This window comes from Misgurnus anguillicaudatus, chromosome 24 (assembly GCF_027580225.2).
Source record: "Misgurnus anguillicaudatus chromosome 24, ASM2758022v2, whole genome shotgun sequence".
In the NCBI taxonomy this organism is placed as follows: domain Eukaryota; kingdom Metazoa; phylum Chordata; class Actinopteri; order Cypriniformes; family Cobitidae; genus Misgurnus; species Misgurnus anguillicaudatus.
In genome coordinates this window covers 4,955,210-4,969,101 of record NC_073360.2, presented here as the reverse complement: position 1 = coordinate 4,969,101, position 13,892 = coordinate 4,955,210, and the positions used below count along the sequence as shown (strand labels likewise).

Here is a 13,892-nt window from a genome sequence, read left to right as displayed (position 1 = left end):
AGAACATACAGGTTTATTTTGTCAGATCATACTACACATTAGCTAGCATTGTTCAGCACCCAAAGAACAAGTTGCCTGAGGTCATAGCTCCCAAACTTAAAACAAAGAAAAGATGTCACATGTTTCTGACATCAAGTTGAGCAATTAATTAAAAAGTGGGCGTATAAATCAATATTTAGATGATAAACTAAAGCCACACTACATCAAAGGTCAATATCTTAAGTTCACACAGAAATGAACATTCTGTCATTCTTCCTTTTTCCACATAATCAAAGAGTCAAAAATGGCTAGACACAACTGGCTAAAATGGCTGTCGAGTTCCTGTCCTCCTGACACTGGGCATCATTTGAAGGTGCACTATACTGGTTTGCATCCCACCTAACATGTAGATTCTTCAGTGATCAGTAAGCAATGTCTATGTCATTTTACCTTACAGGGGTACCACAAGGTTAAGTGCTTAGCCCCCTCTTACTTTTAATATGCACCTATTGACCAGACACTGTTCAAACCTGATGCTCCCACAATGGGTGTACAGATCTATTCCCTAGTAGATAGTTTAGCATGGAAGCTAAATACATTTTTGACATCAATAATTTTTTTACATCAATGAGGGTAGTGTTTAATAATCAACTCTCTCTCATATCAACTCATATCTATATTTTTGATGATATGTTGTACCTTTTGTTGTAAATTGTATCTTTTGGGGTATCTCATGCATTGAAAGTGTAGTATGGGGTATGATTCTTTGATTCATGACTTCATATTCTAAAATTTTAATCAACTGTGCATAATGACATGTGCAACATTTGCATATAGAGTTGATCTATTATCGAATTAATTAAGAATTAATCAGTAATACAGTAATTTTGTGGAAAATATGAATAATTGCATTTGCAAGCTTATTTAACTACTGCCCCTAAATGTTTTTTCCTTGCACACCTAAAATGTTAGTCTGGAGCTCTCTTACATAGGGAATGAATAGGGGATTGTGCAAAGCTGTAAACCTAGGGGAAACACTGCAACTGAACTTCACAGATCACATTACAAAGACCACTTGGTTACGCACATTTCCTATTCTCTCGCTTGTGTTTCCTTCAGTCTTTATCTCTGTTTTAGCTTGTCCTTTTCTTCAATGCATTTCTCATTTGTATGTCACTTTGAATAGAAATGTCTGCTAAATGAATGAAAGTACCTCCACACTGTCAGGAGAGATGGCTCCATCGGCGGGGATGTCTGTCCCATCCTCCTCTTCAAACGTTGCACGCTTGTAGTTAGACATCTGAAAATCAAGAGAGAGACGGAGAGTTATGTTACCACTAAAGGCATATTCACACCAAACACTTTCAGTGCGAACAAGGTTTGAATACAAGCAATTTATGGAGAAATCACACTAGGGACCAATTTTTCTGACAGCAGAGCCGAAAGTTATCTTGTTGTGAATCTCAAAATCATTTTGGTCTGCCAAAGACATCCATTTGCATTTAGATCAATCTTAAAGGCAGTTTGTGGAAGATATTTTCCCCAACTTTGCTTTTAGTAGACCAGTTCAAAAGTGCATTCTGCTTTGCACTCAACCGTATATAAATTAATTTTTGTTTAGTCGTAATTCACAAATATGATTCATATTTATTTTATGCTTCATGTGCACAGGCTGTGTGTCTACAATTTGCTGCACTGGTGTCAAAAGGCATCAATAATGCATTGTAGGACATTGTATAGGTGCACATTATTATAAAAAGTTTTTGATATTCTTTAATATCAAGCTCATTTTTAAGCCATTCCTTCAAACCATCACATAAAAGTGTTTTTACGGCAATCCATATTTCCGCTATTATCCATTAGGTGGCACTCTTACCCAACTTATAAAACACTAAAGCATCCACTGATCCAATAACAGTAAAAACTCTTTGTATGTTTGATTATTGTTATGAATCTGATCTCTAACAAAAACTCCTTTGCAAAAATGCAAACACTTTAACTTTTTGCTCAAAATTTGGTGTTTTTGAAGAAACCTGCCCATATTTGAGAGGTGATAAAAAGAGAACAAATGAAGATAGGATAAAAGTTTTTTTTTCGAAAGCAGAGGGTCTGTTCTTTCATTTGATATATTGTATGTTTATATATTTAAATGAAAAATCTTTTCTGAAAATCATAAAAAATGCTGGTTGGCAACTGTTTTTTAAAAACGCTGGTGGGGAAAGAGTTAAGGTGTAGTAATCTCTGTCCTGGTCCTCATCAGTTTACAAAATAAGCCAAATTGCGAGGTTCAAAAAGGGTGATCTTGCTTTCTATCTGATATAAGCTGAGTTTGAACAGAAGATAAAGCGACCAGAACCTTCCAATATGTTTTACAGTATAAAGACCTGTAATATGTCAAAATGTAAATTTGGAGGAAGGACAATTTTTATTCCCCAAATTTCAAACCACATAAAATTCCATTTTACCCAAGTTGACACTACATGAGATAACTGGAAAAATCTTTGGAGTACAGAAAACATGACTGAAAGTAAGAGCGTCATTGGAGGGACAAGATCCAGCTTCTAGTCTGACAACAAGATATGTTGCAAGAGGGTGTGAAATAGAGCTGAATGTTGGGTCGGGGGTCCTTGTTTCCTTACCCCCCCTCCTACTCTTTGGAGAGAAATTTATACAAAACCATTTGCAAACACGCATACACAGCTGATGAGGTGTCTAATCAACACCTCAGGGAAGCTTTTTGCTCTGTCAATGTAAAAACATTTACACATTACCCCACAAAAAAACTGACAACATTGCTGACATCTAACCGTATTTAAGGCACCTATTGATATCTTTCTGCCTGCACTGACAGCCGTGTAGAAACGAGGACGCACAAGCCTGAAGCGAAACCTCCCGCCTATCTCATTCGACAAGAGCAGACTGAACAAATCCCAGTACAGATCAAAATTACACACACGTATAACACAGAGAGACATCCACAAAACAGCAACTTATTGCTTAAAAGTTGTTTTGCTCAGGAGACTTCTCAGTTTCAGGTTTCACTGCAGACCTTAGACCTTTTCACAAACTGCAGATTGGAGAAAGGACAGGAGGTGCATTTAAGATTACTGCGAAGACAAATGCTTGTATTTGGTTTCATGTCAAGGGAAACTACCGAGGGATATTGCATCATGTTTTTGTGGGTACCTTTCATTCGGCACAAACAGTCATCTACCAATAAAAGTAAGATTATGGCCTAATACTGATTATCGATATATTTCCAATGTATAGCAAATGCAACAAACACATTATTATTTATTTAAAATGCTTTAGAAATTTGTAACTAATGTAAGAGGGAACTAGGACTGCAGCTTATGATTATTTATTGTCGATTAATCGACTAATTATATTTCCGATTAGTCGACTAATCTATCAAATATTTTGCGATTAATCTAATTATTCTTTTTGACTAACTTTCCAATAAATAATTAGTACAACTTCTACCATTACCAACAGCTTCTACTGTACCTTCTACTAGAGGTCTTCTCGGGTCCAAAGAAATGTACCCAACCCGAAATCACCCAAATTACTTTTTACCCAAATCTAAGGTGCATACCCCCTTACAACCAATTTGGCGGGGTCTGATGACAACACCAAGGTAACCACTACATGTGTTTGGTCTGGCGCAAACACTTTGGGCTTACAGAGGAAGGACTCACACAAGATAGTTTGTGACTTCTCTGTGTCTGTTTTGGCAAAAACAGATTCATTTTAAAAATTACCCAAAACCCAGTGCCGCTAATATTATACCACCCATGTCTGAGGCACATGTGAAACTTTCAGGTCTTGGTTCAGACCTCAGGTTTCAGATCTAAGTGGACCGTGAAGACCTCTACCTTCTACAATCAGCAAAACCAGTTAGGTCACCGGCCGATAGAAGTAATCTCAACAAAGCCTAATCTATGATCAATCATTTAAGCACTCACATACCCAAATAAGGTTCTCACACATATATGTTGTTAGTATTTTAATAACACCAGCACTGTTATACAATGCAATCTCTGTTCTGAGTCCTTTGTAGACTTTCATTTGTTAAAAGCCCTTGTCTAAAAGACAGACGATTCTTTTGAAGGCTAATCATAAACACACACTGATTGTTTAGAGAAAAAGAAGTACAACAAATCAACAGGAGCCATTTCAAAGATGTTTTAAAGTTCAACCGGAACGGCACACTCAATCATCTCGACTGTTAGTCTTAAACAAATGCTGTACTGATCTGAAGTTTTAGTATTCTCTTCCTCGATGGGCCTTTACAGGAAACACAAATGAGATTACCGAGACAAAACCTCTGACTCATAGTGATGTGAAACAAATGCATGCACACACTCACACAAACACGTGTACCAAACCGTGCTAATCACTAGATTGCATATCCCGTCATTTATTTGTCTGCTCATACACAGTCAAATGACACTTTAGTTGTTTGTCATGATTTCACACTCCTCTGAAATATGATGAACATGTCTGGGTCTGGACAAGACTCACAAAAAGATTCCTGGGTGGCTGCCCATTGATGCATTTTAGGCAAAGGAAAAACAGAGTAAGATACCTTGTACCAGACTTCCTCCACTCTGACAAAGTGTCATGTGCAATTTTAATTTATGTTACTGCACAGTCACAGTTACGTTACTGCAAGCTGTGCGCACAATGTGGTTGCAGAAAAACAGTTGAAATGAATTAAACACGAGTGAAACGAGCAAGATAACTCACTAGAAAATGTCTTGTTGTGCTGTCGAGTGTCAGAATAGGAATGCCAAAAAAGATGGCATTAATTTTGATAAAATACCCTCGTCGAAGACACCATTTGAAGACAAACGTAGGCGTTTATGGTTGCAATAAGCCCTTAAACGGACAGACGGGAGTGATGAAATCATCTGGAAATCTATTAATAAATTGGAATAGAAAACAAGTAGAGAAGATGTCCGGTGTGCTATCGAAGTCTATGCGTTTCTTATAGCGTTTTCATCACATTACGTTTATAATTTATTTAGAAAGATTAAAGATTTGAATGGGTTATACTGAAAAGGCAATAATATCATCATTTATTAAATATTTCATTTTTTTTCGTTTTCTATTATTTCTTTTTACCTTATATCTTAGCCTATGTCTTCCTGTTTGTTCTTAAATTATGATGTTTACATACTTGATAAATATATAAATATAGCACACAGACACACACGATGTAAAGTGTTATTAATATATAAACAGGCCTATATTAATTTGTATGTAAACGTAATAGTTTTATAATAGTTAGAACAAACACATTGGCTATAAATATAAGGAAGAGATAAATAATTTTTTAACAAAAAAACACAAACTCTGTTTGCAAACACAAAAACGTCTGTTGGGATTTACTAAAGATGCGCAGTGGATAATAAGCACTGTAGAGGTGTGGTCTAATTATTTTTGCGACTGATCTTATTGCATATGCATTTCTAGGACGCAAAATTTATGGGTGGAGATTATTTATAAATTATAAACGAAACACAATTTACTAATGTTGCGCATGTGATATTACTGGTATTTGCGCAAATATTAAACACAGAAAAAAAGTGTGTCTTAAATGATTTTGAGCTTGAAATGGCTGAAATTGCTGCTGATAGGAGAGGCATTACAGAGATCAGAGAGCGTGTGGTACAAGGCAGAGGATTTTTTTAACACGTTAGCAGTTTATTTGAAATGCCAAAGGCACAATTTATTCAAAAATATTGTTTGCCAAGCCATGTTATGAGTCACTAGGAGCAATCACACAATAGCAGGTGTTTCAAAACTTCTTGTAAACTTTTTATTTTTGTCTACAAATACATTGTCTGTGTCCATAAAGTTTTCTACAATACTTACAGGTCACGTTCTTCCTGATCCAATTTTTTAAACCCTAGTTAATGTGTAATGTTGCTATAATAGCATAAATAATACCTGTAAGATGATAAAGCTCAAAGTTTACTGGCAGGTGATATATTTTCTTTAACAGAATTCGCCTTTCAAAGCCTACAGCGAACCGCCAGTTTGGACTACAGTCCTCTACTTCCTGCTTTAATGACGTCACTCTAACAGTTTATTGACTAAACTCCGCCCACAGGAATACGTCAGTCGCCAGCTAAGCTAACGGCAAGTTAAGCTGCTATCGAATCACAACACAATAAACAAACTACACAATCAGAACTCGATAAGTATTTCTAAAGGAGGGACTTCATAGAACAAGGAAGACATCAGCCCGTTTTGAGCGCAGTGAAAACAGCGCTATACAGATAAATAAATTGTGTGAAAAATACCGCGTTTTTTTTACACATGAAACATGCACACGTTATATTGCGCACTGTAAACATAAATCAAAGCTTCAAAAACACAGAAAGAACGGGATCTTTAAATCACTTTGCCCTTGAAATGGCTAAAATTGTTGCTGATAGAAGAGGCATTGCAGAGATCCAAGAGCATGTGGTTACAAGGCAGAAGATTTTTTTAACACGTTAGCAGTTTATTTGGAATACCAAAGGAACAAATTATTCAAATATATTGTTTGCCAAGCCATGTTATTTTTATTTGCTGAAGTGAGTCACTAGGAGAAAATCACACAATAGCAGGTGTTTCAAAACTTCTTGTAAACCTTGATTTTTTGTCTACATATGCAAATTGTCTGCATCTATAAAGTTTTCTACAATACTTAATTTGCTCAAATTAGGGATGGGACGATTACCGGTTTAACGATTAACCACGATAGGATGTCCTGGCGATTAGTATTATCGTATAAAATTAAATTATCATTACAACCGTGTTTGATTATCGTGATTTAAAAACTTGCAATAAATCCTGTCCAGCCAGAATCAGTTTGACGCAGGCGCGCACATGCAACATAGTTTTTTGCACAAGAAGGCATTGAAGGGATAATGTATTGTATTCATTCACGGTTAACTTATTAGACACACTGTAAAAAAATTCTGTAGAAATTACAGTATTATTGGGTATTACTGGCAACTAGATGCCCGTAACTTACTGTAGATTTTACATTTACATGTTTTTTACTTGCAACAGTTTGTTTAAAGTTAAATGAACATGAAACATTTTCAGTCTTTATCTTCTACAGTAAGTTACTGGCAACCAGCTACATAATTACAGCTAATTTTTTACAGTGCAGATTTATTTATTTTTTAACACAGAAATAATTTCAGGGACATGAAATATTAAATTGTGATTTTCAAAAATAAAACTTGTTCAAATGTTTTCCATCTCATTTTAACAAAAGCATGATAATATTGATAACCGTGATAACTTTAGTCATTATAATCATGATATGAATTTTTTTTTATACCATTTTATACCCATCCCTAGCTCAAATATACAGTATACAGCAAAGCACCCTAAGCAGAATACTTTAACCACAACCCTAAAGAGCTCATTATAGTTGTACGTACGTCCTATGGAGTAAAACTGGCACACTGTTAAAATTTTGGCGAGGTGCACATCAGGCTACGCTAAGCTACGAATAACCTACGGCGTAGACCTTACGCGCAACTATAACTTGGGTTTTCCCCTTGACTTCACTTCCAGTGTGACATTTCATTTGTGATCGTTTTCTTGAACACTTGACATTTTTACACAAAAATGTATTTTTATTTTGAGAAGAAAACTGGATGCTTTAAGATTTTCGAAACTTTCAAAATTAAACATGCATGCAAGTCAAACAAATCAATCTATCTATCAATCCGGCAGTATTTAGTGCATGCTCCTCGGTATGAGCTAAGCACTACGGTAGTATTCATCTCCGAACAGTTATGCCTTACATACAGTATAGAGATCATAGATAAAACTATAAGAAAACACATTCTTCAGATGTCATATCAGCCCAAATAAACCGCCAGATCTCTTGGTACTTACCGTACATCAACACTCTCTTAAAGCAAGAAAAGACCATATAAGACATCAGTAATCCAAAAGCCGAAGTAAACTGGTGCCACTGGAGTAGTGTGACTGGAATAAACCATCTCATGGAGAATGGGGGAAGGAAAGCCAATGTTTTGTTAGCATGACCCAGAAAGGGCAAGTCGCTACCGTGGGAGAGGGAAGGTTGCTAAGAGCGAAGAACAGATAAACCTCACTTCCTTAAAGTAGACTCCTACCTCGGTTTCGTGGTAACTATGAAATGTGTGCATATGGGGAAGTTATAAAAACGTCATTCAAGTTACAGTAAACTGCCCTTACAAGAACTGTAAAACCAATAAACATTTGGGGATGCTAAGCATGTGAAACCATGAATTGAATCTACCAACCACTACAGACTTATTCTGCTTTTATGTCATAAATGAATTTATGAATACAGATTAATGCTGCCACCAGAATGAAAGTCATAATTTTAGGGCTGAATCTAAGCTTTGGATAAAAGCGTCTGCCAAACGCATAAATGTAAATGTATGAACATATAGCACAAAAAAATGGCAGTGGGTGAAGAATAATAATTGACGTACAGTTTATTAAGACCCCATTACAAACGCACACACATGCAATATACAGTACTGTATGTGAACTGTATTTGTTGGTTGCTTGTTAACTGTACAATATATTGCTTTCCATGAACTCTGCATTAGTAGAAACTTAATGGATGGATCTGAAACAGACATTTATATTAAACTAAAAATCCAAAGGGAGCCTTGACTTCTCATTTCAGTCCACCCACACCCCATTAAATGCCTGATGCACAGCCTTTGCTTTTCGTTTTGGTGTCGAAGAGAAATTTTCTGTGTGTTTGGAAGTGAAAAGGACAGAAAGGTATATGAAATTGCTCAACGCATGTATTTTTTCGAAGAATCACATCACATCATGTTTACGATGGCTGAATTCCTGAGTAGGAATTTCCCAGTAGGACCTGAAGGCAGTAAAACGCACACACTTAAATATCCAATCCGGTAAGCCACATCCAATTTTGACTCTTAATGACTTATGTTCATCTGTTCAATTTCCAGCTCATCTCATCAGATGAACTTCCAGACAGTCCTGCTGCATTTTTATCCGCAGTATTTCTCACCGTCCTTCCCCTGCAAATCATTTTAAGCAGCTTGCCGACCCCATCGGCTCTTAAGAAACAGCTTGTGTGACTCAGTAATTTGGTGCTGTTTAGTAAATATTTCTGTTAAATATGTTTATAACATTTTTGTCCAGAGGCAGAAACTCATAGCTAACAAATAGTTATGAAGTAACAAGTTCACCAAAAAAGGCCTTGAGTCATAGATTTATTTTTACGACTCAAGTAAAGGATAGGACACTTACACATCATTAAAACATAACACATAACTTGTCCCGCATTGTTTGTGCTTTTTTGGACATTAATTGTAACCTACAGTATCCAGACAGCCAAAGCAGCAGCTTGTTATGTACGTTGTTTGTTTATAACTGAACAAATCTGCGTCACAGGATGGACACGTTGTTACATTTTTGGAGAGGTCACATCATTTAACTCTAGCTGATATTAAAGTTGCTTATTGTTTTGTCATGTGCTTCTGTAAAGTTACTACATTTTAGATTAAACATACCAGTTAGTTCATCATAATAGCATAAATGTGGGTAAAACACAGTTGTGTGTGCATTTATGAGGTTGTGCAAAACAAATATGATTTAGTCTAGGACTGCAACTAACTATTATACTGATAATCGATTAATTGGTCGATTATTTATTCGATTAATCGACTAATCGGATAAAACATTTTCACTTATAGCTAAATAAGGCACTAAATTATTTACGTGTAGGAGCATGTGACGACACAGACCAACTAATCAATAATAAAATTTGTTGACAATGAGTGTCATTATCAATTTTTTATCATTTTACTGATTTGTTGTTGCAGCCTTAAAGGGACAATCCACTTTTTTGGAAAATATGCTCATTTCCCAGCTCCCCTAGAGTTAATCATTTGATTTTTACCGTTTTGTAATACATTCAGCCGATCTCTGGGTCTGGCGCTGGCCCTTTTAGCATAGCTTAGCACAATCCATTGAATCTCATTAGACCGTTAGCATCGCAGTAAAAAAATAACTTTCAATATTTTCTCTATTTAAAACTCTTCTGTAGTTACATCGTGTACTAAAACCGATGGAAAATTAAAAGTTGTGATTTTCTAGGCAGATATGCTAGGAACTAACTCTCAAACTGGTGTAATAATCAAAGACTTTGCTGCTGTAACATGGCTCAAGCAGGCGTATAATGTTACATACTGCCCAACAATAGTCCACTTGGTTACTTTCAATAGCAGGGGACTATTTTGGGCACTTCGTAATATCACTTCACCTGCTGCCGCCATGTTACAGCAGCAAAGTCCTTGATTATTACACCAGAACGAGAGTATAGTCCTAGCCATATCTGCCTAGAAAATCACAACTTTTAGTTTTCTGTTGGTCTTAGTACACGATGTAACTACAGAAGGGTCAAGTTTTAAATAGGAAAAATATCAAAACTCTTTGGTTATTTTTTTAGACGTGATGCTAATGGTCTAATCAGATTCAATGAATTATGCTAAGATATGCTAAAAGTGCTAGCACCAGACCCGGAGATCAGCTTAACTCTAGGGGAGCTGGAAAATATTTTCAAAAAAGTGGAATGTCCCTTTAATTCTGTCACAGGCTTAAACTGCACAGCTATCTTGTGTTATTGTCTAAGAAAAATCATGCAGCAATCAACTAATCTACACTGAGGCTTTATGCCGCTTAGCAGTCGCAATGTGTGTGTGTGTGTGTGTGCGTGCGTGCGTGCGTGTGTGTTAGATACAGCCATGACTAAAAGGTCAAAGCTCTGCTTTATTGTCTTCATACATTCTCTGCTCCCATAGATTTACATTGCCTGTCCTATCGCCATGGAAACAAGGCCCTCATCACACCAGCTATCACTAATTAAATCCATATGTCCTGTAACATGCATCCAGGCCATTTGATTGATTAAAGGGGTGGCCAATGAAAAGCCAGAGGTTAGTAATATTAAAACCACTCGCAACATTACAGGATAAATGCTCCAGAACATTTCTGGGACTATGATGCACAAACAATAAAAAAAATCTTGCAGTAATATGAAGTTAATAATAGAGAGAGTGAAAGTGAGTGAGCACTTCTGAAATAATCTCTAATTGTTATTCATTAAGAAGCCATGATGCAGTGAGGGAATAGTGAAGGTCTCTATAAATCATGTGGACAAAATAAAAAAAACAATGCACTGTTTAGTCATGCTTCAGTCTCAGCCTGAGACAGCTCCTCCTTCAACTGGTGCTGGCAAAGGTTTTCTGCCAATCCGTTTGTCCAATCCATTTACCAAATACAAAATATTTTTAAATCCACGATTTGCGTCCCAACACAGTCACTGTGTTTTCGCTGCTACAACCGCTTTGTTGCTGCATTGTATTCACTTGCTGACACTAGCACACGAAAATAAGCGCTTTGCCGGAAATGTGTAGATGGACGTTAGGTCAAGGATAAAGGTACCCTTATATTGATATTTTATGTGTGGCATCCAGGGTTACCCGCAGAAAATTTGTTAGTTAAGATGGTAGATTTGGGCGTTTGGCGGATCCGGGGGTGTGGCAATCTAAGGGGCGGGCGTACGCGTCATAATGAAAATGTTTTTATTAAAAACACATAAATAAAATGTTTAATTAAAAAAAACTATGACAGAAAATGAACACATACTAGATTATTAATGAATTGAATGTTTTTAACAGATACCTCTAATGGGAATAGCTCTGTGATGAAGTGAAACTAAAGGGTTAATAAACACAAACGGAAGCATTTGTTGTAAAACATCTGGCGAATGATGATAGATAGTGCGAAGATTGTAAAAACTGATTATTTCCTACTATTAATTACATTATCTTAAAGGAGTGTATCTACTGTAGCATGTAAATAAAGCACATAAATAACGTGAGCAAGAGCGCTCAACAATTATATATCGAATCGAGAGGCACGTGAAAGCTAGCTAGCAGGTTGCTCAAACAACAAAATCACCAGTTAAAAAAAAATTAACTGGCTATGCTCCAGACAGTAACGGACCACGGCTCTCATTTCGCCCGTGTAGCACACACAGCAATTGTTTTTTTTTTTGACGACCTAGTTTCCCAGTTTCCCAGCTTAGGCGGGCCGCCCGAACTGCAAAGTGCTGCGAGAAACCCTGGGCATCAATGCATGGTATCGTTAGAAATTTTATCGATACATATGGAGCGAGATATGTTTCTTTATTACATGCGATAAATTAAATGATCTGAGAGAAATAAAACTATTTGAAAGAAAAAGTTATCACACTGATAGCAAAGAAGCATTTCATGAGAAAAAAAAAAGAATATTTGAGAGAAAAAGCCCTCACACCAACTGCAAAAAATAACAATATTTGAGACCAAAAAAAAGTTTTGAGAGAAAGTATTTTCTCATGATAGAACATAAAAAATATAAATTTGAAATTTTTTACATTATTTCTGAGAAAAAAAATCTATGAAGTATATGTTTTTTGCTATTAGTGTGAAAACATTTTCTCTAAAAAAAAGTGTTTCTATCAAAACGCTTTTCTTTGCTCTCGATGCAAATTCTTGCTCTCGTGTCAGGATTTTGCTTTCTCTGTGAAAATTGTGTCATGGGCGGGGCCACGTTCCTATTGGCCAGTCGGGTAAGCATCGTCTTGTCTTGGGAATCGAACTGAATCATTACACCGTTGTTCGGTTCACCTAGATAGATGCCGTCTCTGCTTTTAGTTGAGCACCACGGACACTCTAATGTTTGAGTAAGATGATGATACACAACTCAATGGATAGCTGGCTGAGCAAGTTCACAGCACTGAAGATTAAACATTAAAAAATGAAATGGTACTCTTATTCATGAATGAATGTGTATTATATTATTAGCTTGCTAATCGCTAATTAGCCATCATGCTAGGTAAACTTGCAAATGCCAAATGAATGTTTTGATTCACTCCTTATTTAGTGAGTAGTGATGTAGTTTCTACCTTTGCACTTGCTAGCATCAAAGCACCTGAAGAGTAACTGCTTGTTCATCATATACAACCTCCTGTACAACTTTCAACCAACGTTAACACGGAATCGTCCCGTATTTACAGGCAAAATGACGCGTATCAAATCAATACGGGACGCGATTTGTCCCGTATTTTACATACACTATTAAAACGAATGTGTTAAATTGAGATATCTTTCTTATCTCTTTTATTTACATGAACTTAAAATCAATACGAAATAACACATATTGTGTTGAATAGTTTAACACAAAACAATGTGTTAAAATTAACACACCCAGTATTGTTCCAAACATAACACATGTGTTAAATTGTGACAAGTGACAAGAATTACACTTATAAAAAAAAGTAGGTCTGACATCCAATAGTCATCTCTAGTCCTTTCATTCATTTCAGAAAGCCTTATGGTTCACATCTCACAAGTTCCTCCAAAGCTTATTTTTTGTGGTGGTGGTGAGATTCCCCCTTTTATATGTAAATCGCTTTGAGTGTTGCAGAAAAGCGCTAAATAAGTGTAACAAATTATTACTATTATTATTATTATTACTTTGTTGCCCTATATTTATTATTGTCATAGCTGTGTATTGACCACTCAAGTTGTGATATTGAGAGACTGAGTGCATCTGTTCACACTGATTTCAATAGCAGCTATCTTATTATAATGGTATCAATGTTAATATTTTTATGAAAACAAAAAAAACACATTTAAGTTATGATATACCACCACTGGCACGGTCGACATCGGGACTGGTCACCGTAGCCCCGACGTGTGTGGCCCCCCGCGCTGCGGCAGCTAGGCGTCCCTTATTTTTCTGTACTTCCTCCATGCACACTAACGTTGGTTGAAAGTTATACAGGAGGTTGTATATGATGAACAAGCAGCTACTCT

The 13,892-nt window shown here is 36.3% G+C and overlaps 1 protein-coding gene across 3 annotated transcripts in view; it reads right to left on the bottom strand.

Annotated features, from left to right (window-relative positions):
• ece2b (endothelin converting enzyme 2b) overlaps positions 1–13,892 on the bottom strand; it is a 94,175-nt gene that overhangs the window by 40,990 nt on the left and 39,293 nt on the right. For 2 of the 3 annotated variants that reach the window (XM_055195688.2, XM_073863155.1), the window contains exon 3: positions 1,193–1,279. In XM_055195688.2, the coding sequence (XP_055051663.2) occupies positions 1,193–1,279 (87 nt within the window). Of the gene's footprint in view, positions 1–1,192; positions 1,280–7,890; positions 8,086–13,892 lie in introns of those variants that run through there. The other variant, XM_055195690.2, reaches the window with a different exon arrangement.